At 54.1% G+C, this 24869-nt stretch overlaps 1 protein-coding gene across 1 annotated transcript in view; it reads left to right on the forward strand.

Moving 5' to 3' along the window:
* The window catches only part of LOC144952415 (dynein axonemal heavy chain 2-like), a 254517-nt gene extending 234838 nt beyond the window's left edge, over positions 1-19679 (forward strand). The window contains 3 exon segments of the mRNA XM_078882811.1: positions 17360-17534; positions 18659-18822; positions 19665-19679. Coding sequence (XP_078738937.1) covers positions 17360-17534; positions 18659-18822; positions 19665-19679 — 354 coding nt within the window.
* Positions 19680-24869: the final 5190 nt, after the last annotated feature.

Genomic DNA, 24869 nt, shown 5'->3' on the forward strand with positions numbered 1-24869 from the left:
GGGGGTAGAGAGAGGGGGGGGGTGGAGAGGGGATGAGAGAGGGGGTAGAGAGAGGGGGTAGAGAGAGGGGGTAGAGAGAGGGGGTAGAGAGAGGGGATGAGAGAGGGGGTAGAGAGAGGAGCGACGAGAGAGATATGGATGGAGAAGACGCAGCGAGACAGAGAGCTGCGAGGGAGCTTGAGAGAGCGAGAGGCGACGATTGAGAGAGAGAGCTGAGGAAGACGAGACAGATACCGGAGAGACTTTCACTTTTAGACAACTTTGATTGCCGCCAGCAGCAGCAGCAGCAGAGGAGGCGATTCCGATACGAAACGCACAAAGTCACCGGCAACACAAACAATCGCTGTCAATCGACGCGCTGTGGCGCTAAATGCGCCGCGCACGACACGAAATGAAAGTCACGTGGTGGTTGTGGTTGTGGTGGTGATGGTGGTGGTTGTGGTGGTTGTTGTGGTGGCGGTGGTTGTGGTGGTTGTTGTGGTGTCGGTTGTTGTGGTGGTTGTTGTGGTGGTTGTTGTGGTGGTTGTTGTGGCGGTGGTTGTGGTGGCGGTGGTTGTGGCGGTGGCGGTGGTTGTGGCGGTGGCGGTGGTTGTGGCGGTGGCAGTGGTTGTGGCGGTGGCGGTGGCGGTGGTTGTGGCGGTGGCGGTGGCGGTGGTTGTGGCGGTGGCGGTGGCGGTGGCGGTGGCGGGTGGCGGTGGTTGTGGCGGTGGCGGTGGTTGTGGCGGTGGTTGTGGCGGTGGCGGTGGTGGTTGTGGCGGTGGCGGTGGTTGTGGCGGTGGTGGTTGTGGTGGTGGTGGTGGTCATCGCGCACGCCACGGTGACGAGCGAGCGCTTCAGAAGGTGAACACCACGAGGGTGCCGTCCACGCTGGTACAGAGAGGGGCTTGTCCGGCTCCCCAGCGTTCGAAGAAGACGTTCACATCACCGGCATGTGTGTGGTAATTCTAGATTTGAAGTTTTCGTGACTGCAAGGATTCATATTGTTAGGTTTTTTCGGTAAAGTCACATATGTAAAAAAGTTAAAATAAAAATAAAAATCGTGCCGTGACTGTTCCACCTGTAGACGGAAGCTTGCGTTGCCTCCGAAACGTCGTGATTTTTATTTTATTTTTTATTGATTTTAATTTTTTCACCTACATGGTGACTTTACCGAAAAAAACACTAAGAATATGTGTGTGGTACATGGCGTGCTTCATTCGAAGCCGCGCCTTGAGCAGGCCTCTGATCACTGGAAGCAGCACAGAGCAGCCGTCAGTGTCACCTTGTAGCATCTTCTTCCTCGTTCTGTAACACCGCCATCTTCGCTTGAGCACAGGCAAAGTTGGCGAGGTCGTGGCGCTTGTTAGCCAGGTAAGGCACCACCCCTCCCCCATATACGAAGCTGCTGTTGTATTTCGATTTAAAGCTTTCGTGACTGCAGCATGGATTCATCTTGTTGGTTCTTTCGGTAAAGTCACGTAGAAGGGAAGTAATAAAATAATAAAAATAAAACATAATAAAATATTATGCAGGGATTCATCTTTCTTGGTTCTCTCGGTAAAGTCACGTAGAAGGGAAGTAATAAAATAATTAAAATAAAACATAATAAAATATTATGCAGGGATTCATCTTCTTGGTTCTTTCAGTAAAGTCACGTAGAAGGGAAATAATAATATAATAACAAATAAAACAATTAAATATTATGCAGTGATTCATAATATAATAAAAAATAAAACATTATAAAATATTATGCGGGATTCATCTTCTTGGTTCTTTCAGTAAAGTCACGTAGAAGGGAAATAATAAAATAATAAAAATAAAACATAATAAAATATCATGCAGGGATTCATCTTCTTGGTTCTTTCGGTAAAGTCACGTAGAAGGGAAGTAATAAAATAATAAAAATAAAACATAATAAAATAATTCTCACGACGTTTCGGCCACAACGCAAGCAGCCGTCCCCAGGTGAAAACCAGGTCTGTCGAGGCGACAGCGTCTGAATGAAACAGCACCATGCTTGGAGCATATCTATAAGCTGCGTTGGAAGGGGGGAAAAGGGCGCCTTGACAAAAGAATTTGCATATCAAGAGGAATTTAGCATATTTATGGGAAATGCAGGTATGTGATTAGTACTACTCATGCCCGTGCATTATGCAGGATTAGCAGCATCAAAGGGAGGGGATATGGGAAATGCAGGTATGTGATTAGTACTTAGTAAAATGCTGTTGTATTCTTGGTTCTTTCGGTAAAGTCACGTAGAAGGGAAATAATAAAATAAGAAAAATATTAAACAATGCAAAATTCTCACGACGTTTCGACCGAAACGCAAGCAATCATCATCAGGTGTGAAAGCACCAGGAACAATTTTATTTTTCAGCTTTTCTTGCTGTGGATTTCACACCTGATGATGATGATTGCTTGTGTTGCAGTCGAAACGTCGTGAGAATTTTTATTTCGATTTGAAGCTTCTTTCGTGACTGCAGCAGGGATTCATCTTCTTGGTTCTTTCGGTAAAGTCACGTAGAAGGGAAATAATAAAATAATAAAAATAAAACATAATAAAATAGAATTTAATACAATTTAAAATACAATTTATTATGTTTTATTTTATTACTTTATTATTTTCCTTCTACGTGACTTTACCGAAAGAACCAAGAAGAATTTTGTATTGTTTTTTTATTTTAATTATTTCATTATTTCCCTTCTACGTGACTTTACCGAAAGATCCAAAAATATGAATCCCTGCAGTCACGAAAGCTTTAAAACAGAAGCTGCTGTTGTAGAAGGTTCCCTGAAGATGTCCCCCAAAAGGTGGAACATTGGGTTTGACCCGCTGGCAGTGTAAGTACCGGTGGGGCAGATCCTCCCTGGCACCGCAGGACAGAGGTCGCAACCGGGTACCCGATACCCGTACCCTACCCGATACCCGGCTACCCGTACCCGGCCGGGTACGGGTACCCGTTTGCGACCCTGGTGCGGCCGGGTACGGGTACGGGTAGGCCGTGAGTCACTGGTGAGTCACCGTTTGTCACTCATTTCCCAACGTCTTGTCTCTTCTCACAATTCAAGTTCCTAGAATCAACCCACCCGCGCCTGCAACATGGCTTCATCCCAGAGGTCGCAACCGGGTACCCGATACCCGTACCCTACCCGATACCCGGCCGGGTACGGGTAGCCTTTTGCGACCCTGGTGCGGCCGGGTACGGGTACGGGTAAGCAATCAAAACCCGTTTGCGACCTCTGCCGCAGGCCCCCTGAACACTGGAAGCAGCACAGAGCAGCTGTCAGTGTCGCCGTCCAGCATATTCTGCCTCGTTCTGTGAGGGGGCTAGAGGGAAGAGGGAAGAGAGAGGGCAGAGAGAGAGTAAGGGCTAGAGGGAGCGGTGTCGAGTTCGTTTCTATCTTTTCTTCGCACCGTATGTAGCCGACCGCGCTAACATCGGAAGGGGGAGAGCGTTCCAGACGGCCGCTGACGCATCAGCGGCATGCTGACAGGGCGACTGAGTGAGCGAGTGTGAGTGGACGTGGTTTGTCTTCATAGCTGCTGCTACTCGCTAAACAGCACTTGCCCCTAACGGGCTATCCGGGGGACCTTTGTCTGTGTGTGTGTGTGTGTTGAACTTCTTTTGCACCGTACCCACTTAGTGGCGGTGACGGTATAGTAGTGTAATGTATAGTGTGTAGTTTAGTGTAGTTTATCGTAGTGTAGTGTATAGTAGTGTATAGTAGTGTAGTGGGGGTCCGGCTATACGCTAACCAGCCCACAGCACTTGCCCCGACAGTCGTTCACAGGCTACACGGGGGATCTTTGGCTTTATCATCACCCTCCTCATCTCGTTGTGAGCTCAGCCGAGCGTGGAGCTCTCACCACGCGGAGTGTTGCCTGAAGTTCATTAACACCGCACGCCATCAAAGCGTCCCCTTAATGTGCAGAGTAGCAGGTGCCTTGTTCACACACTCGACACACAGAGGCTCCCACACTCACACACACGCAGACTCGCACACGCACACACACGCGCGCACAGATACACACACACACACATGCTCACACACACACACAGACACACACACAGACACACACACAGACTCGCACACACACACACGCGCACAGATACACACACACACATGCTCACACACACACAGACTCGCACACACAGACTGCCACACACACACAGACTCGCACACACACACGCGCACAGATACACACACACAGGCTCACACAGTCACACACACACAGACACACACACACACACAGACTCGCACACACACACGCGCACATATACAGATACACTCGCACACACAGACTCCCACACTCACACACACACAGACTCGCACACACAGACTGCCACACTCACACACACAGACTCGCACACACAGACTCCCACACTCACACACACACAGACTCGCACACACAGACTCCCACACTCACACACACACAGACTCGCACACACAGACTGCCACACTCACACACACACAGACTCGCACACACAGACTGCCACACACACACAGACTCGCACACACACACGCGCACAGATACACACACACAGGCTCACACAGTCACACACACACAGACACACACACAGACTCGCACACACACACGCGCACATATACAGATACACTCGCACACACAGACTCCCACACACACACACAGACTCGCACACACAGACTGCCACACTCACACACACACAGACTCGCACACACAGACTGCCACACTCACACACACACAGACTGCCACACTCACACACACACAGACTCGCACACACAGACTGCCACACACACACAGACTCGCACACACACACGCGCACAGATACACACACACGCGCACAGATACACACACACACTCTCATACAGGCTCACACACCCATACACTGAGACTCGCAGACATCCTCACACATAGACTCAGACTCACACACAGACTCACACACTTACACACTCACACACACACAGACTCGTACACACACGCACATATACAGATACACTCGCACACAGTCACAGACTCCCACACTCACACACACACAGACTCGCACGCGCACGCACGCACATATACAGATACACTCGCACACACAGGCTCACACAGGCTCACACATACAGACACATACACGCACAGATACACACACAGTCACAGACTCCCACACTCACACACACTCACACGCCCTCCCACACACAGACTCAGACTCACACACAGACTCACACACGCACTCACAAACTCACACTCACAGATTCGAACAGACTCCCACACTCACTCATAGACTCACACACTCACATACACTCCCACACACTCCCACACACACTCACACAGACTCACACAAAAACTCACACACGCACTCACAAACTCACAGACTCCCACACTCACTCATAGACTCACACTCACAGACTCCCACACACACACACAGTCACATACTCCCACACTCACACACACTCCCACACACTCCCACACACACACTCACACACACTGACAAAGACTCACACACGCACTCATAATCTCACACTCACAGACTCACACAGACTCCCACACTCACTCATAAACTCACACACTCACACACACAGACTCACTCATCCGCCATTCGCCACTAAGTGGTGGTGACGTCACCACGACGCTTGTGCCAGGCCATGTGCACCTTGAGGCCACGTGAAGTGTCGAACGCCCGCTGGCAGGAGGTCACGGGGCAGACCCAGGTGCCACGGGTCGACTGACCGAGATGACCGAGATGACTGGCTGATGCACCACCCGTGCCCCCTACTGTGCCAACTTGCTGTGCTTTAGCCACCCGGCGCTCCGCTCGTTGTTGTGAGCGTCGCTCCTCCGCCCTCCGTTGTTGTTGGAGGGCGACTGCCTCCAACTGCCCAGTAGCGTCCTTCACGAGCCTCCTCCACAGAGGCCGATCTTGACACCGCTGGTACCAGTCATCGGCAAGTCCACTCAGCTCCACGTCCTCCTGTACCACATCACTCCATCTCTTCTCTAGCCCGTGCCGCGCCCGTTTAGCCCCCTCGATCCGGCCGAACAACAGCTGTTTAGGCATGCGGTGGCTGGGCATGCGGGCTACATGACCCAGCCAACGCAGCCTTGCCTGCCGGAGGAGCTCACTGATGGGACTTTGCCCAGATCTTTCAAGGACTTGTGAGCTCCTCACACAATCCAGCCTGGTTAAACCCAGGATGGATCGTAGGCAGGCCAGCCTAAATGTTTCCAACCGGCGAAGATGCTCCACTAGGGGGGTCCACGTTTCGCAAGCGTAGAGAAGGGAGGGAATGACCGTGGCCGAGAAGACCTGAAGCTTCGTGCGGAGCGACAGACCAGGTAGCTTCCACACAGCGTTACGCAACCGATGAAATGATATTGCCGCTCGACTGATTCGGAGTGAGACCTCTGCTGTCAAACAGGAGCTGGTCATGAGCGCACTGCCCAGGTATGGGAAACTCTCCACTCCTTTCCGCTACTGCTCCATCAATGGGGGGAGCTGAGTGGGTGGAGTGTTTGGTGGCGCAACATACTCAGGATTGTGCTTAGTTTTGTTGTGCGTGTGTGTCCAGATCAAGACACAGACAAAGATCCCCCGTGTAGCCTTAACAGATTATAGGGGCAAGTGCTGTTAGCGAGCAGCTATGAAGGCCGGCACGGTACACGAGGGGGTGGGTGGCCAGCACCACGCCCGACCGCCTTTGTCTCCCCAGTGGCGATGTTTACACACCGCACCAGGTACTCATTTAAGGCTGAGTCGACCTAGGCGAGGCCCAGGACCGGTTCACATAATCGTCACTGGTGTTAGCCGTGAGCGGGAATCGAACCCGGGTCGCCAGGTTCATAGCGCAGCGTAGCGCTAACCGCTACACCACCACTCCCCGACACATACTCACTCACGCACACACTCCTCTCTGTGTGAGTCTGCGGGTCTCTGTGTAAGTCTGTGTGTCTCTGTGTGAGTCTGCGGGTCTCTTGATGAGTCTGTGGGTCTCTGTGTGAGTCTGTGGGTCTCTGTGTGCGTCTGTGGGTCTCTATGCGAGTATGTGGGTCTCTGTGTGAGTCTATGTGAGTCTGTGGGTCTCTATGCGAGTCTGTGTGAGTCTATGGGTCTCTGTGTGAGTCTATGGGTGTCTGTGTGAGTCTATGGGTCTCTGTGTGAGTCTATGTGAGTCTGTGGGTCTCTATGCGAGTCTGTGTGAGTCTATGGGTCTCTGTGTGAGTCTATGGGTGTCTGTGTGAGTCTATGGGTGTCTGTGTGAGTCTATGGGTCTCTGTGTGAGTCTGTGTGAGTCTGTGGGTCTCTATGCGAGTCTTTATGTGAGTCTGTGGGTCTCTATGTGAGTCTGTGGGTCTTTATGTGAGTATCTGGGTCTCTGTGTGAGTCTGTGTGAGTCTGTGGGTCTCTGTGTGAGTCTGTGTGAGTCTGTGGGTCTCTGTGTGAGTCTGTGTGAGTCTGTGGGTCTCTGTGTGAGTCTGTGTGAGTCTGTGTGCGTATGTTGTTGGCGCGCCCCGCGTAGCCGACCGTTGCGAATCGGAGGTCGCGGGGTTCTGACAACAAAACACTTCCCACCGGCACTCACAGCGCGTGGAGGCTGTGAGTGCCGATGACCACAGACCCAAACCAGTCGGGTTCAAGGTCGGGGTCTGGGCACGGCTGATCGCGGGCGAGCGAGGTAGTCAACATCTCCTAGCCACCGTGATGATGATGAGAGAGAGAGACACGCAAACTCCCAATCTACAGCAGCAGGCGTCTTCAGGGTCGGGATCGAACCCGCGACCTCCTGTACACCAGGCGAGGTAGTCAACATCTCCTAGCCACCGTGATGATGATGATGATGAGAGAGAGAGACACGCAAACTCCAAATATACAGCAGCAGGCATCGTCAGGGTCGGGATCGAACCCACGACCTCCTGCGTACCAGGCGAGGTAGTCAACATCTCCTTATCTCTAGATTTGAAGTTTTTATTAATTTTAATGTTTTACCTACGTGACTTTACCGAAAAAACCTATGAATATCTCCTTATCTGCCGACCGTTTCGCGCCCACGGTCGACAAACGGATTTGGAGGGTGGTGGTGGTGTTTTGTTTTATTCTTTACACAAACTCAAAGCCCTACTTACAAGTCAAGTCTCTATCGTTCTTGTTTCATTGTTTGCACTGAGGACACACGAGACGGACGAGAGAGCCTTATGAGTCAATACCCCCCCCCTGCCACACTTAGCCCCCCCCTCCCCCCGTGCCCCCCACTCACCCTACTCCTCCCCCCACCAACCAAACACCCAGCGGACGTAGAGTTGAGCCCCGGCTAAATATTTGGAGGGCTTTGTCGTCCCCGCGTGGACAGGCCACTTGTTGATTTCAGACGATTGACCCCTCCCCCGTAAGGCAGCCTCGTCTCGCCTCCTTCTCATGGGTGGGGTGGGAGAGGGAGGGGGGGAGGGGAGGGAGGGAGGGAGGGGGAGAAGGAGGGGAGGGAGGAAGGGAGGGGGAGAAGGAGGGGAGGGAGGAGAGGGAGGAGAGGGAGGGAGGGAGGGAGGGAGGGAGGGGAGGGATGGAGGGAGGGGAGGGATGGAGGGAGAGGGAGGGAGGGGAGGGAGGGAGGGGAGGGAGGGAGGGAGGGAGGGGGAGGGCGGGTCTCGTTTCTGTCCCCCCAATCACAATAATTCATACACTGACACACACTGACACACACACACAATTATTCACACACACTGACACACACAATCATTCACACACTGACACACACACACAATAATTCACACACACACAATCATTCACACACACACAATCATTCATACACACACAATCATTCACACACACACAATCATTCTCTGACACACACACACACACAATCATTCACACACACACACACACAATCATTCACACACACACACAATCATCCACACACACACACAATCATTAACACACACACACTGACACACATACACACTGACACACACACACACACAATAATTCACACACACACAATAATTCTCACACACACAATCATTCTCACACACACACAATAATTCTCACACACACACACACAATAATTCACACACACACAATCATTCACACACACACACAATAATTCTCACACACACACACGCGATAATTCACTCACACACACACACAATCATTCACACACGCGCATTGGCACGCGATAATTCACACATCCGGCGTTAATGAATGCGGCGGTGATGGTTCGAGTTGAACGACCCCAATCAGTGCACGCGCCTCCACTTGCACGTGAACACGTGCGTGCGTGAGTGTGTGTGTGCTGTGTGTGAGTGTGTGAGTGTGTGTACCTGTGTGTGTGAGTGTGTGAGTGTGCGTGTACGTGTGTGTGTGCGTGAGTGTGTGTGTGTGCATGTGAGTGTGTGAGTGTGTGTGAGTGTGTGAGTGCATGTGCGTGAGTGCGTGTGCGTGAGCGTGCGTGAGTGTGTGTGTGCTGTGTGTGAGTGTGTGAGTGTGTGTACCTGTGTGTGTGAGTGTGTGAGTGTGTGAGTGTGCGTGTACGTGTGTGTGTGCGTGAGTGTGTGTGTGTGCGTGTGAGTGTGTGAGTGTGTGTGAGTGTGTGAGTGCATGTGCGTGAGTGCGTGTGCGTGTGTGTGTGCGTGAGTGTGAGTGTGTGAGTGAGTGTACCTGTGTGTCTATGTGTGTGCGAGTGTGTGTACCTGTGTGTGCGAGTGTGTGTGTGAGTGTGCGTGAGTGTGTGAGTGTGCGTGTACGTGTGTGTGTGCGTGAGTGTGTGTGTGAGTGTGTGAGTGTGTGAGTGCGTGAGTGCGTGAGTGCGTGTGTGTGTGCGTGAGTGTGTGTGTGTGAGTGTGTGAGTGAGTGTACCTGTGTGTGTATGTGTGTGCGAGTGTGTGTACCTGTGTGTGCGAGTGTGTGTGTGCGTGTGTGTGAGTGTGTGTACCTGTGTGTGTGAGTGTGTGTACCTGTGTGTGTGAGTGTGTGAGTGTGTGTACCTGTGTGTGTGAGTGTGTGTACCTGTGTGTGTTTGTGTAACCGTGTGTGTGTGAGTGTGTGAGTGTGTGAGTGTAATCGTGTGTGTGTGTGTGTAACCGTGTGTGTGTGAGTGTGTGTGTACCTGTGTGTGAGTGTGTGTGTGTTTAACACGTGAACACGTGTGTGTGTAACCGTGTGTGTGAGTGAGTGTGTAACCGTGTGTGTGTGTGTGTAACCGTGTGTGTGCGCTGTACGTGAGAGTGTGTGTAACCGTGTGTGTGTAACCGTGAGTGTGTGAGTGTAACCGTGTGTGTGAGTGTGTGTGTAACCGTGTGCGTGTGTGAGTGTGTGTGTGTGTAACCGTGTGTCCGTGTGTGTGTGTACCCGTGTGTGTGTTTTAACACGTGAACACGTGCAGTGTGTGAGTGTGTGTGTACCTGTGTGTGTGTGAGTGTGTGTGTAACTGTGTGTGTGTGATTTGGTAATAGCTGCTCATTCAGAAGAGGAGTTGGAGACGCTGCTGCTGAGACTGGAGTGTGCCACTAAGAGGTGGGGCCTTACCATCAGCCCCACCAAAACTAAGCACCTGCCTGGGTATTTTGTACCATCGGGCACTCCACCCCCACAACTCCCAATCGGTGATGGGGCAGTTGTTGAGAGAGTGGAGAGTTTCCCATACCTGGGCAGTGTGCTTATGACCGGCTCCAGTTTAACAGCAGAGGTCTCACTCCGAATCAGTCGAGCGGCAATATCTTTTCATCGGTTGCGTAACGCTGTGTGGAAGCTACCTGGTCTGTCGCTCCGCACGAAGCTTCAGGTCTTCTCGGCCACGGTCATTCCCTCCCTTCTCTACGCTTGCGAAACGTGGACCCCCCTAGTGGAGCATCTTCGCCGGTTGGAAACATTTAGGCTGGCCTGCCTACGATCCATCCTGGGTTTAACCTGCAGGCTGGATTGTGTGAGGAGCTCACAAGTCCTTGAAAGATCTGGGCAAAGTCCCATCAGTGAGCTCCTCCGGCAGGCAAGGCTACGTTGGCTGGGTCATGTAGCCCGCATGCCCAGCCACCGCATGCCTAAACAGCTTTTGTTTGGCCGGATCGAGGGGGCTAAACGGGCGCGGCACGGGCTAGAGAAGAGATGGAGTGATGTGGTACAGGAGGACGTGGAGCTGAGTGGACTTGCCGATGACTGGTACCAGCGGTGTCAAGATCGGCCTCAGTGGAGGAGGCTCGTGAAGGACGCTACTGGGCAGTTGGAGGCAGTCGCCCTCCAACAACAACGGAGGGCGGAGGAGCGACGCTCACAACAACGAGCGGAGCGCCGGGTGGCTAAAGCACAGCAAGTTGGCACAGTAGGGGGCACAGGTGGTGCATCAGCCAGTCATCTCGGTCATCTCGGTCAGTCGACCCGTGGCACCTGCTGGGTCTGCCCCGTGACCTCCTGCCAGCGGGCGTTCGACACTTCACGTGGCCTCAGGGTGCACATGGCCTGGCACAAGCGTCGTGGTGACGTCACCGCCACTTAGTGGCGAATGGCGGTTGTTGTTGTTGTGTGTACCTGTGTGTGTGTTTGTGTGTCTGTGTATCTGTGTGTGTGTGTGTGTAACTGTGTGTGTGTGTGTAACTGTGTGTGTGTGTACCTGTGTGTGTGTTTGTGTGTCTGTGTATCTGTGTGTGTGTGTGTGTGTAACTGTGTGTGTGTGTGTGTAACTGTGTGTGTGTGTACCTGTGTGTGTGTGAGTGTGTGTGTATCTGTGTGTGTGTGTGCGCTATAGTGTAGCGGTTAGCGCTACGCTGCGCTATGAACCCGGCGACCCGGGTTCGATTCCTGCTCACGGCCAATACCGGTGACGATTATCTGAACCGGTCCTGGGCCTCCCCCTAGGTCGACTCAGCCTCAAATGAGTAGCTGGTGTAGCGGTGGTGTAGTAAACATCGCCACTGGGGAGACAAAGGCGGCCGGGCGTGGTGCTGGTAGCCACCCCCTCGTGTGCCACAGCGCCGGTAGCCTTCATAGGTGCTGCTACTACTCGCTACTAACAGCACTTGCCCCAGCAGTGTGTTGAGGCTATACGGGGAATCTTTGTTTTGTATGTGTGTGGACAAAGACAAAGATTCCGCGTCTAGCTTGTCTCTCTGTGTGTGTTTCTCTCTGTGTGTGTCTCTCTCTCTGTGTGTGTCTCTCTCTGTGTGTGTGTCTCTCTCTGTGTGTGTCTCTCTGTGTGTGTCTCTCTGTGTGTGTGTCTCTCTCTCTCTGTGTGTCTCTCTCTCTGTGTCTCTGTGTGTCTCTCTCTGTGTCTCTGTGTGTCTCTCTCTGTGTCCCTGTGTGTCTCTCTCTGTGTCCCTGTGTGTCTCTCTCTGTGTCTCTGTGTATCTCTCTCTGTGTCTCTGTGTGTCTCTCTCTGTGTCTCTGTGTGTCTCTCTCTGTGTCCCTGTGTGTCTCTCTCTGTGTCCCTGTGTGTCTCTCTCTGTGTCCCTGTGTATCTCTCTCTGTGTCCCTGTGTGTCTCTCTCTGTGTTTCTGTGTGTGTCTCTCTGTGTGTCTCTCTCTCTGTGTCTCTCTGTCTCTCTCTCTGTGTCTCTGTGTGTGTCTCTCTGTGTGTCTCTCTCTCTGTGTGTCTCTCTCTCTCTGTGTCTCTGTGTGTCTCTCTGTGTGTCTCTGTCTCTCTCTCTGTGTCTCTGTGTATCTCTCTCTGTGTCCCTGTGTGTCTCTCTCTGTGTTTCTGTGTGTGTCTCTCTGTGTGTCTCTCTCTCTGTGTCTCTGTGTGTCTCTCTGTGTGTCTCTGTCTGTCTCTATGTGTCTCTCTCTGTGTCTCTGTGTGTCTCTCTGTGTCTCTCTCTGTGTCCCTGTGTGTCTCTCTGTGTGTCTCTCTGTGTCTCTCTCTCTCTGTGTCTCTGTGTGTCTTTCTCTCTCTGTGTCTCTCTGTGTCTCTCTGTGTGTCTCTCTGTGTCTCTCTCTCTCTGTGTCTCTGTGTGTCTCTCTCTGTGTTTCTGTGTGTGTCTCTCTGTGTGTCTTTCTCTCTCTGTGTCTCTGTGTGTCTCTCTGTGTGTCTCTCTGTGTCTCTATGTGTCTCTCTCTGTGTTTCTGTGTGTGTCTCTCTGTGTGTCTCTCTGTGTCTCTCTCTGTGTCTCTGTGTGTCTCTCTCTGTGTCTCTCTGTGTCTCTCTCTGTGTTTATGTGTGTGTCTCTCTGTGTGTCTCTCTGTGTCTCTCTCTGTGTCTCTGTGTGTCTCTCTCTGTGTCCCTGTGTGTCTCTCTCTGTGTTTCTGTGTGTGTCTCTCTGTGTGTCTTTCTCTCTCTGTGTCTCTCTGTGTCTCTCTCTGTGTCTCTGTGTGTCTCTCTCTGTGTCCCTGTGTGTCTCTCTCTGTGTTTCTGTGTGTGTCTCTCTGTGTGTCTCTCTCTCTCTGTGTCTCTGTGTGTCTCTCTGTGTGTCTCTCTGTGTGTGTCTCTCTGTGTGTCTCTCTCTGTGTCTCTGTGTCTCTCTCTGTGTGTCTCTGTGTGTCTCTCTCTGTGTTTCTGTGTGTGTCTCTCTGTGTGTCTCTCTGTGTGTCTCTCTGTCTCTCTCTGTCTCTCTCTGTGTCTCTCTCTCTCGCCACCGTGGGGTGCGGTCGCACGAACGAGCTGCTCCCGCTCCAACGTTGGTGTGGATGGAGGCCTGGGCTCAGGTGTGAGCCTGAGCCTGGCCTAGAGAGAGGTGAACTAGGGAGAAAACGCTAGTTCATTCTGCGTTTCTCCCCGTACATCAGCCTGCTACAGTAACAGTTTTCATTACTGCTGCTGCTGTTGTTGTTGTGTGTTTGTCTGGTCTGTGCGTTTGTCTGTGTGTTTGTTCTGCTTGTTTGTCTGCTTGGTTGGTCGCGTCGTGTGTTGGCCTGGTGCTTTTCACCTGGGTTAACACCGCGTGTGTTCGGCCTGTGTGTCTGTTTGGTGAGTGTTTGTTTTGTGTGTTTGCGTGTTCGTGTGTTTGCTTGTGCGTGCGTTTGTTTTTTCGTTTATCTGTCGTTTTGTTTATTTGTATGTTTGTTTTGATTGTTCGTTTTCGTTTGTTTGCTTGTTGGTTCGGTCGTGTGTGAGTTCGTCTGTGTGTTTGTCCTGCGCGTGTGTGTGCTTGTCTGTGCGTGTGTGTGTTTGTCTGTCTGTCTGGTGGTTGGTTTCGGGTGTGTGTTGTGTGTTTGTTTGGTGTATTATTATTTTTTTGGTGATTATTTTTTTGTTGTTGCTGCTGGTGCTGCCATGCGCGGCGACATGGTTCAGCCCAGCAGCACGGAGGCTCTCACGGATGACCACGGCTTCCGATGTTTTCCATCGCCGGGGACAGCACCCGAGGAAGTCGCCACTGCAGTAGCAACGCACACCGGGCTGCCTGCTGTCCGGGTGGTGCAAAGAGAGAACCGTGGCTATGTTGTGTACGTAGCCACGGTGGAGGCGGCGGCGCGTGTGGTGGAGAAAGGACTCGTAGTCGGAGGCGAGGGGGGGCAGCCGGTACAGTGCACCCCTCTCACAGCACCGACGGCGCGGATCACCATCACGGGCGCTCCACCATACATGACCGACGCGGAGCTGATGGGAGAGCTGCAACGCTTCGGCGCGGTGGCCTCGAACATCAGCCTGCTGCCTATGAGAACGCGGAACCCTGCCATGCGACACATCTTGTCCGGGCAACGGCAGGTGCTCCTCATCTTGAAGGGTGGACGCACCGTGTTGGACGTGGCCATCAAGCGCACCGTTGGTAGACGCGTCCACGCGGTGTACCTGGCCACGACCGAACCACGCTGCTACGGATGTGGCAGCGTGGGACATGTGAAGAAAAATTGCTCCACCAGGGCGGGGTCGGGTGGAGCTGCGACAGGGACGACGCCGACGCTGCAGCCGCAACAGCAGCAGCAGCGGCAGCAACAGCAACAGCCGCAGCAGCAGCAGCAGCGGCAACAGCCGCAGCAGCAGCAGCAACAGCAGCCGCAGCAGCAGCAGCAGCAGCAACAGCCGCAGCAGCAGCAGCAACAGCAGCCGCAGCAGCAGCAGCAGCAGCAACAGCCGCAGCAGCAGCGGCGGGCGAGGGAGTACCCCCCGCCACCGCCGCCGCCGCAGCGTGACGTGCAGCAGCAGCCGCCGCAGCAGCATCGGCAGCAACAACAGCCGCAGCAAGATGGTGCCGGTTCCGTGCCGGAGCGCGGGGAGCCGGCACCAGAGAAGGAACCCGCTGACGAGGACGGTGGAGAGTTCACCATCGTCGGAGGGGCGCAGAAGAGGAGGAAGATGGGCAGGCGCGGGAGCGCCTAGCCCATGGTAACAGCCAAAACAGCTGGCGATGGTACCCAGCCAGCTGACCGCCCTGTGGAGGAGTGGGGGGGGGGCGTGGGTGACGCGCCCCTGGTGGAGACGGCCGAGCCGGGAGCGCGACCTCCGGGCCCGACCTCACCCCCTCCAACGCAGGGAGAGGAACAACCGACGACCGCCACCGGCGCCGTGGCTGTGCCGGGTGGCGCCGAGGCTCCGGGAAGCACCTCTTCGCCTGTCCCGGGGGAGGGGGAGGAGGTGGAAATGGACCCGGGGGAGAGTGGGCTGCCTGCGTGCGGGATTGTGCCCAGCGAGGGCCCGGCCCCAGATGGGGCGGCGGGGACGGAAGAGGAGGCCTGCGCCGACGTGGGAGGTGGCGTTACCCTCACCGACATCGGGGGGTGGCCCGACACCCGAGGATAACGGCGTGCCGGGGGGTTTCGTGCCGGTGAAGGGCGACCCTCCGCCCACCCCAAGGTGGCACGATGAAGGAGCGAAAGAGAGAATGAAGAGGGAAAAAATGCCCAAAATTGGGCTCGAGCCCGGGGAGGCCCCCGTTCCGGGAACGTCGGTGGGCACCGGAGGGTGGGCTCGCGCCGTCCGGAAAGCTGATGGCACGCCCAGAGCCCTCCTCTTGTGGTTGAAGAAGACGGAAAGGAAGAAAAAGGGGAATATGATGAGGGAGCTGACGAAGGTTTTCCCCGACAAGCGCTCCCTTGCGGAGGTGATAGTGGACGTGCAATGGGAGCCACACAGTTACGGTTTCAGCGTTCGGGAGGCCCACCGGGTGTTGGATTTACTGGCCGAAACGGGGCCTCCCCCGCCCCCCACCAGCTCGGAGGACGAGCAGCCAGACCCAGCCTCGCCCAGCCCGTCGTCGCAAGGGAGCAGGGTGAGCGTCGTCAGCGGCGGCGCCCCAAAGGGACAGGCGGAAAGGCCGACGAGCTGGCCTCCGATGCCCGAGATGGAGTGCTCTCCCGAATGCCTCCTTGGTTTCCTGAAACGGTCGTATGGGAAACGAAACATCCGCGTGCGGGACAGTTTCCCCAACAGGGGGAACTTTATGAGCACAGCCCGGCGTGTGGTCCAGGACCCGGGCACGTTCGGATATAGTCGACAGGAAATCTTCCGGGTAAAGGCCTTGATGAACAAGGTCAGAAAACAGCCACCATCCCCCCCCCCACCGCCCCCTTCTCCCCCGAGGCGTTGAAGAGGACACCACCACTACCGCCGCCGCCGCCAGCCCGGGAGGAGGGTGAGGAGGTGGGAGCGGAGGAGCTGCTCTGCTAGGCAAGGGGGTGTGAGAGCCCGGATGACGAGCACACCGGACACTGGCTGTGAGCGGTGGCGATGTGGTGTGTGATGACGATGAGTGTTTATTGCCATAAAGGCAGGTACACTGAATGCTTTGAAAAGCAAAAGCACACCGGACACTGGCTGTGGGGCGGTGGCGATGTGGCGCGGGACGATGTTGTACAATTATTGTTGCCATAAAGGCAGATAAATTGAATGAACTGGAATATTCCAGCGCAATTTGCGCTGGTGAAATAAAATTATAAAAGTCAAAAGTCTCTCTCTGTGTCTCTGTGTATCTCTCTCTGTGTGTCTCTCTCTGTGTGTCTCTCTCTCTCTGTGTCTCTGTGTGTCTCTCTCTGTGTTTCTGTGTGTGTCTCTCTGTGTGTCTTTCTCTCTCTGTGTCTCTGTGTGTCTCTCTGTGTGTCTCTGTGTGTCTCTCTGTGTGTCTCTCTGTGTCTCTCTCTGTGTTTCTGTGTGTGTCTCTCTGTGTGTCTTTCTCTCTCTGTGTCTCTGTGTGTCTCTCTGTGTGTCTCTGTGTGTCTCTCTGTGTGTCTCTGTGTGTCTCTCTCTGTGTTTCTGTGTGTGTCTCTCTGTGTGTCTCTCTGTGTCTCTCTCTGTGTCTCTCTGTGTCTCTCTCTCTCACTGTCTCTCTGTGTCTCTCTCTGTGTGTTTCTCTCTCTGTCTCTCTGTGTCTCTCTCTCTCTCTGTGTCTCTCTGTGTCTCTCTGTGTCTCTCTGTGTGTCTCTCTCTCTGTGTCTCTATCTGTCTCTCTCTCACTGTCTCTCTGTGTGTCTCTCTCTCTCTGTCTCTCTCTCTCTGTCTCTCTGTGTCTCTCTCTCTCTGTGTGTCTCTCTCTCACTGTCTCTCTCTCTCCGTGTCTCTCTCTCCCCCAGGTGTCCCGGATGTTGGAGTCCCTCACGGGCCAGCATCTGTGCTTCCAGCAGTGCTTGCTGGACAGCGAGGCGATGCTCAGGAGGCAGAAAGAGCATTTCCGCTCCGGGCTCCTCCACTCGGCCGACGAGTTCAAGAGGAGGGTGCAGAGCCTGGTGGACGACTTCCACACGCACGGTGCGGTGACGGTGGTGGTGGGGGCGGTGGTGGTGGGGGCGGTGGTGGTGGTGGTGGTGGTGGTGGTGGTGGTGGCGGTGGTGGTGGTGGTGGTGGTGGTGGTGACGGTGATGGTGGTGGTGGTGGTGGTGGTGGTGACGGTGGTGGTGACGGTGGTGGTGGGGGCGGTGGTGGTGACGGTGGTGGTGGGGGCGGTGGTGGTGACGGTGACGGTGGTGGTGGTGGTGACGGTGGTGGTGGTGGTGGTGGTGGTGGTGGGGGCGGTGGTGGTGACGGTGGTGGTGGTGGTGACGGTGGTGGTGGTGATGGTGGTGGTGGTGGTGACGGTGGTGGTGACGGTGGTGGTGGTGGTGACGGTGATGGTGGTGGTGGGGGCGGTGGTGGTGACGGTGGTGGTGGTGGTGGTGGTGGCGGTGGTGGTGGTGGTGACGGTGGTGGTGGTGGTGACGGTGGTGACGGTGGTGGTGGTGGTGGTGGTGGCGGTGGTGGTGGGGGCGGTGGTGGGGGTGGTGGTGGTGACGGTGGTGGTGGCGGTGGTGGTGGTGGCGGTGGCGGTGGTGGTGGGGCCGGTGGTGGTGGGGCCGGTGGTGGGGGTGGTGGTGGTGGCGGTGGTTGTGGTGCCGGTGGGGGCGGTGGCGGGGGTGGTGGTGGTGGGGGTCGTGGTATTGGTGGTGGTGGCGAAGGTGATTGTGTTTGAAGTGGTTGCGGATTTCTGTGCAAAAGAAGTTCAATATACACGTGTATATAGATACCCACAGACTCACACAGAGACCCAGAGGCTCACACACAGAGACCCACAGTGACCCACAGAGACCCACAGACTCACACAGAGACACACAGACATACCACACAGAGACACACAGACTCATCACACAGAGACCCACAGAAACCCACAGACACCTACAGAGACCCACAGACACCCACAGTGACCCACAGAGACCCACAGAGACACCCCACAGAGACCCACAGAGACACCCCACAGAGACCCACAGAGACCCACAGTGACCCACAGAGACCCACAGAGACACCGCACAGAGACCCACAGAGACACCGCACAGAGACCCACAGAGACACCCCACACAGAGAGACCCATAGACTCACACAGAGATCCTGTTGTTCCGCAGGTCCCTTTGGCAGCGCCGTGTCGTGCGACGATGCCCTGGGGCAGGTGTCCAACCTGCGCGGGCAGCTCAATGGCCTCAAGCTGGAAGAGAGCGACCTGCGGCGCGGCCTCGGCATCTTCAAGATGGAACAGTCACCCAACAAGGAGATGCAGGCCCTGGATAAGGTGGGTGGGGCTTTGTTGGTGGTGGTGGTGGTTGTGGATGGTTGGTGGTTGGTGGTGGGGGTTGTGGTGATGGTGGGGGTTGGTGGTGGTTGGTGGGGGTTGTGGTGATGGTTGGTCGTGGTTGGTGCTGGTGGTGGTTGGTGGGGGTGCTGGTTGTGGTTGGTGGTGATGGTGGTTGTGGTTGGTGGTGGTTGGTGGGGGTTGTGGTTGTGGTTGGTGGTGATGGTTGGTCGTGGTTGGTGGTGGTGGTGGTGGTTGGTGGTGGTGCTGGTTGTGGTTGGTGGTGATGGTGGTTGTGGTTGGTGGTGGTTGGTGGGGGTTGTGGTTGTGGTTGGTGGTGATGGTTGGTCGTGGTTGGTGGTGGTGGTGGTTGGTGGTGGTGCTGGTTGTGGTTGGTGGTGGTTGTGGTTGGTGGTGATGGTGGTGGTGGTGGTTGTGGTTGGTGATGGTTAGTGGTGGTGGTGGTGGTGGTTGGTGATGGCGGTGGTGGTACTGAAAATTTGTGGTGGCTAGGAGATGTTGACTACCTTGCCTGGTGTACAGGAGGTCGTGGGTTCGATTCCGACCCTACACCTCACCGCCACGCTCCCACGCCCCCTTCATTATTTTGTTCAGAAGAAGAGCCACTCCCTGTTGTTTGGCAGTCTCCTGCCCCGAGTAGAGGACTGTCCACCCCTCATGGTGGCAGGAGCCAGAGCCGGTCCACCGGACCTCCTGAATTCCACAGAGATCCAGGCGGGTACCGGTCCAGCTCCCGACAGAGGAGTGGCAGACTCTCCTCCGCAGTGAGCGTTCAAACATTCCACGTGGCCACACGTAGTGGTTTTTTCTCGTATCTGGAGGAGCCCCGAGGGTGAAGATTCAATCTCCTGGCTCCGCCAAATCGGGTTTGGCCAGGAGACGTCATAGACGCCTGTCCCCCCGGGGCCTCTGGCACAAGCTTATTAATTAAATGTTTCAGTCGTGGTTTAGTGGTAATTAATTGAAGGTGGAGGGGTTACCAGCCCCTCGTAGCCGTCCAGAGCCCCCATTTGGCCGCTGTGGTGGTTACGAAATGCCATGAGGGGAAAGGCCAATCGGAATTGTCCCTCCCCCCACGGCACTGCCCACCACAGCGTTGCCGTCCGGCACCACGAGGAGGTAGGGGGTTGTTTTTACTGACACACACACACCGACACACACACACCAACACACACACCGACACACACACACCAACACACATACCGACACACACACCGACACACACACCAACTCACACCAACACACCAACACACCACCACACACACACTCACACCAACACACACACTCCAACACACCAACACACACACACCAACACACACACCACACACACACAAACACACATACCGACACACACCCAGACACCAACACCCAGACACCAACACACACACACCAACACAAACACACATACCGACACACAAACACCGACACACACACCAACACACACACACCAACACACACACACACCAACACACACACCACCACACACTCCAACACACACACTAACACACTCACATCAACACACACACACCAACACACACACACACCACCACACACACACCAACACACACACACACCAAAACACACACTCCAACACACACACGCACCAACACACACACACCAACACACACACACCAACACACAAACCAACACACACACCAACACACCACCACACACCAACACAGACACACACACCGACACACACACGACACACCAATACAAACACACACCAACACACACACACCAACACAAACACCAACACACAGACACACCACCACACACACACAAACACACACACACCACACACACACACACTCCAACACACACACACACCAACACACACACACCAACACACCAACACCACCACACACACACACCAACACACACACACACCAACACACACACACCAACACACACACACCAACACACACACCACCACACACTCCAACACACACACTAACACACTCACATCAACACACACACACCAGCACACACCAACACACACACACCACCACACACACATCAACTCACACACACACACCAACACACACACAATCCAACACACACACACACCAACACACTCACTCCAACACACACACACCACACACACCAACACACACACACACTACCACACACACAGACCACCACACACACCCCACACACACCACACACACCACCACACACCCCACCACACACACACACACCAACACACACACACCAACACACACACACTCACTCCAGAGACGACACGTGCCTCCTTATCCACAGAGTAGAATGTCAGGCGATGGTCTATTAGCGAGCGCTATTAAATATTAATCCTTTGTTTACTGGAGGTAGCCTGAACTGACTCATTATTCAGGATGGCGGTTTGGATGGGTGGGCAGTGGAGGGGGGGAAGGGGATTTTTGTCTGGTCCCCATTTGGCATTTCCATATTTGCTAAAAAAAAAATGGTGAACGTCTTTCTCAGGGCAAGGAGTGAGCTTCTCATGGGAGCCCCGCTGGCTAGGAGATGTTGACTACCTCGCCTGGTGTACATGAGGTCGTGGGTTCGATCCCGACCCTGACGACGCCTGCTGCTGCTGTATATTTGGAGTTTGCGTCTCTCTCTCTCTCATCATCATCACGGTGGCTAGGAGTTGTTGACTACCTCGCCTGGTGCGCAGGAGGTCGTGGGTTCGATCCCGACCCTGACGACACCTGTTGCTGTACACACACTCCGACACACACCGACACACACACAAAGGTACATACACACCGACACACACACCGGTACACACACACACAAAAATACACACACACCGACACACACACACCGATACACACACACCGGTACACACACACTAAGATACACACACCACACCAACATATACACACACGCACAAAGGTACACACACACTGACATATACACACACGCACAAAGGTACACACACCACCGACACACACACACACACAAAGGTACACACACACCGACACACACACACACAAAGGTACACACACACCGACACACATACACACAAAGGTACACACACACCGACACACACACACAAAGGTACACACACACACCGACACACATACACACACAAAGGTACACACACACCGACACACACACACAAAGGTACACACACACCGACACACATACACACACAAAGGTACACACACACCGACATATACACACAAACAAAGGTACACACACACCGACACACATACACACACAAAGGTACACACACACCCGACACACACACACACAAAGGTACACACACACCCGACACACATACACACACAAAGGTACACACACACACCGACATATACACACAAACAAAGGTACACACACGCGCAGCCAACCCTTGCCACCTTTATCCTCCCACTCTCTCTGACGCCCCCCACCACCCAGCCCATCTCACCCTCCATCTCTCCTCGTCGGCACAAAGACTCACAAATCTCGACAGCGCATGCGGGATCGTGAACAATCTCAACAGCGAGAGAGTGGAGAGGGTGAGAGAGAGAGAGTGGGAGAGAGAGTGGGAGGGTGAGAGAGTGCGAGAGTGGATGAGAGAGTGTGAGAGGGTGAGAGAGGGTGAGATGGTGAGAGAGGGTGAGAGAGTGGGAGGGTGAGAGAGGGTGAGATGGTGAGAGAGACGGGTGAGAGGGAGAGGGTGGATATGAGAGAGAGGGTGGATATGAGAGAGAGGGTGGATATGAGAGAGAGGGTGGATATGAGAGAGAGGGTGGATATGAGAGAGAGGGGTGGATATGAGAGAGAGGGGTGGATATGAGAGAGAGGGTGGATATGAGAGAGAGGGTGGATATGAGAGAGAGGGTGGATATGAGAGAGAGGGTGGATATGAGAGAGAGGGGTGGATATGAGCGAGAGGGTGGATATGAGCGAGAGGGTGGATATGAGCGAGAGGGTGGATATGAGCGAGAGGGTGGATATGAGCGAGAGGGTGATCGAGAGGGCGATCGAGAGGGCGAGCGAGAGGGCGAGCGAGAGGGCGAGCGAGAGGGCGAGCGAGAGGGGCGAGCGAGAGAGGGCGAGCGAGAGGGCGAGCGAGAGGGCGAGATGAGAGGGGCGAGCGAGAGGGCGAGCGAGAGGGCGAGCGAGAGGGCGAGCGAGAGGGCGAGCGAGAGGGCGAGCGAGAGGGCGAGTGAGAGGGCGAGCGAGAGGTGGGAGTTTATATAAAGCAAAGTTTAAATAAAAAAAACTACGAAATAATGAAGGAAGCAAAGTGCCGACTACACCGAGCATCTTCTTGTTTCCTCTGGTCGTAAAAAAAGAGAGTGAGGGGGGTGAGAGGGAATGGATGAGAGAGTGGAGAGAGGGTGAGAGGGTGAGAGAGTGGGAGAGGTGAGAGGAGGGTGAGAGGGTGAGAGGGTGAGAGAGAGTGAGAGGGTGAGAGGGTGAGAGGGTGAGAGGGAGTGGATGAGAGAGTGAGAGAGGGTGAGAGAGTGGGAGAGGGTGAGAGGGTGAGAGGGAGTGGATGAGAGAGTGAGAGAGGGTGAGAGAGAGGGTGAGAGGGTGAGAGAGAGAGTGGATGAGAGAGTGAGAGAGGGTGAGAGGGTGAGAGAGGGAGTGGAATGAGAGAGTGAGAGAGGGTGAGAGAGGTGAGAGGAGAGTGGGAGAGGGTGAGAGGGTGAGAGGGAGTGGATGAGAGAGTGAGAGAGGGTGAGAGAGAGGGTGGGAGAGTGGGGAGAGGGTGAGAGGGTGAGAGAGAGAGAGAGTGGGGAGAGGGTGAGAGGGTGAGAGAGAGTGGATGAGAGAGTGAGAGAGGGTGAGAGGGTGAGAGAGAGTGGATGAGAGAGTGGGAGAGGGTGAGAGGGTGAGAGAGAGGGTGAAAGAGTGGGAGAGTGAGAGAGGGTGAGAGGGTGAGAGAGAGTGGATGAGAGAGTGAGAGAGGGTGAGAAGGTGAGAGGGTGAGAGAGAGGGTGAAAGAGTGGGAGAGGGTGAGAGGGTGAGAGGGTGAGAGGGAGTGGATGAGAGAGTGAGAGAGGGTGAGAGGGTGAGAGAGAGAGGGTGAAAGAGTGGGAGAGTGAGAGAGGGTGAGAGGGTGAGAGAGAGTGGATGAGAGAGTGAGAGAGGGTGAGAAGGTGAGGGTGGAGAGAGAGGGTGAAAGAGTGGGAGAGGGTGAGAGGGGTGAGAGGGTGAGAGTGGAGTGGATGAGAGAGCGTGAGAAAGAGAGTTGCGAAAACACATCGAGACACATGCAGACCCACAGAGACCCACAGAGACGCATAGAGATACATAGAGACCCACAGACTAAACTAAAATGACACATGTTAACACGTGTAGGCTTTCGCGGCCAATATTATTCTTTCGATTTAAAGCTTTCGTGACAGCAGGGATTCATCTTCTTGGTTCTTTCGGTAAAGTCACGTAGAAGGGGAAATAATAAAATAATAAAAATAAAACAATATACAATTCTCACGACGTTTCGGCCACAACGCAAGCAGCCGTCCTCAGGTGAAGAACAGGTCTGTCGGAAAGACAGCGTCTGAATGAGCACCAAGGAGATAAATATTATTCATAATAAACGTTTTTGGGTTTAGATCGCGTTATTTATAAATGTGTCGTAGCCCTCCACCACCCGACACGGCCAATCAGCAAACAAAGTGTCACGTTGACAAAAGACAAAATCGTTCACTGCTTTAGTCCACCGGTGTGTTGAAGCGTGAAACCACAACATTTACAAAATTTTTTTTTTGAGTACGACGTTTCGAATGGTAATTGCATCCAGCATCATCGGGCAATTCTGGCGAATGTTGTGGTTTCACGCTTCAACACAACGGTGGGCTAAAGTAGTGAACGATTTTGTCTTTTGTCAACGTGACACTTTGTTTGCTACTTATTGGCCGTGTCGGGTGGGTGGAGGGTTACGACACATTTATAAATAACGCGATCTAACCCAAAAACGTTTATTATGAATAAAATGACACTAATTATTAAATTTTTTCCTACTACTCAGCTGCTGTGTAGCTGGTATGTCAGAAGCGTACCCGGCCATCGCGAACGATAGCGGCTCAACGCTAGTG

Source organism: Lampetra fluviatilis, chromosome 67, assembly GCF_964198595.1.
Source record: "Lampetra fluviatilis chromosome 67, kcLamFluv1.1, whole genome shotgun sequence".
NCBI lineage: Eukaryota > Metazoa > Chordata > Hyperoartia > Petromyzontiformes > Petromyzontidae > Lampetra > Lampetra fluviatilis.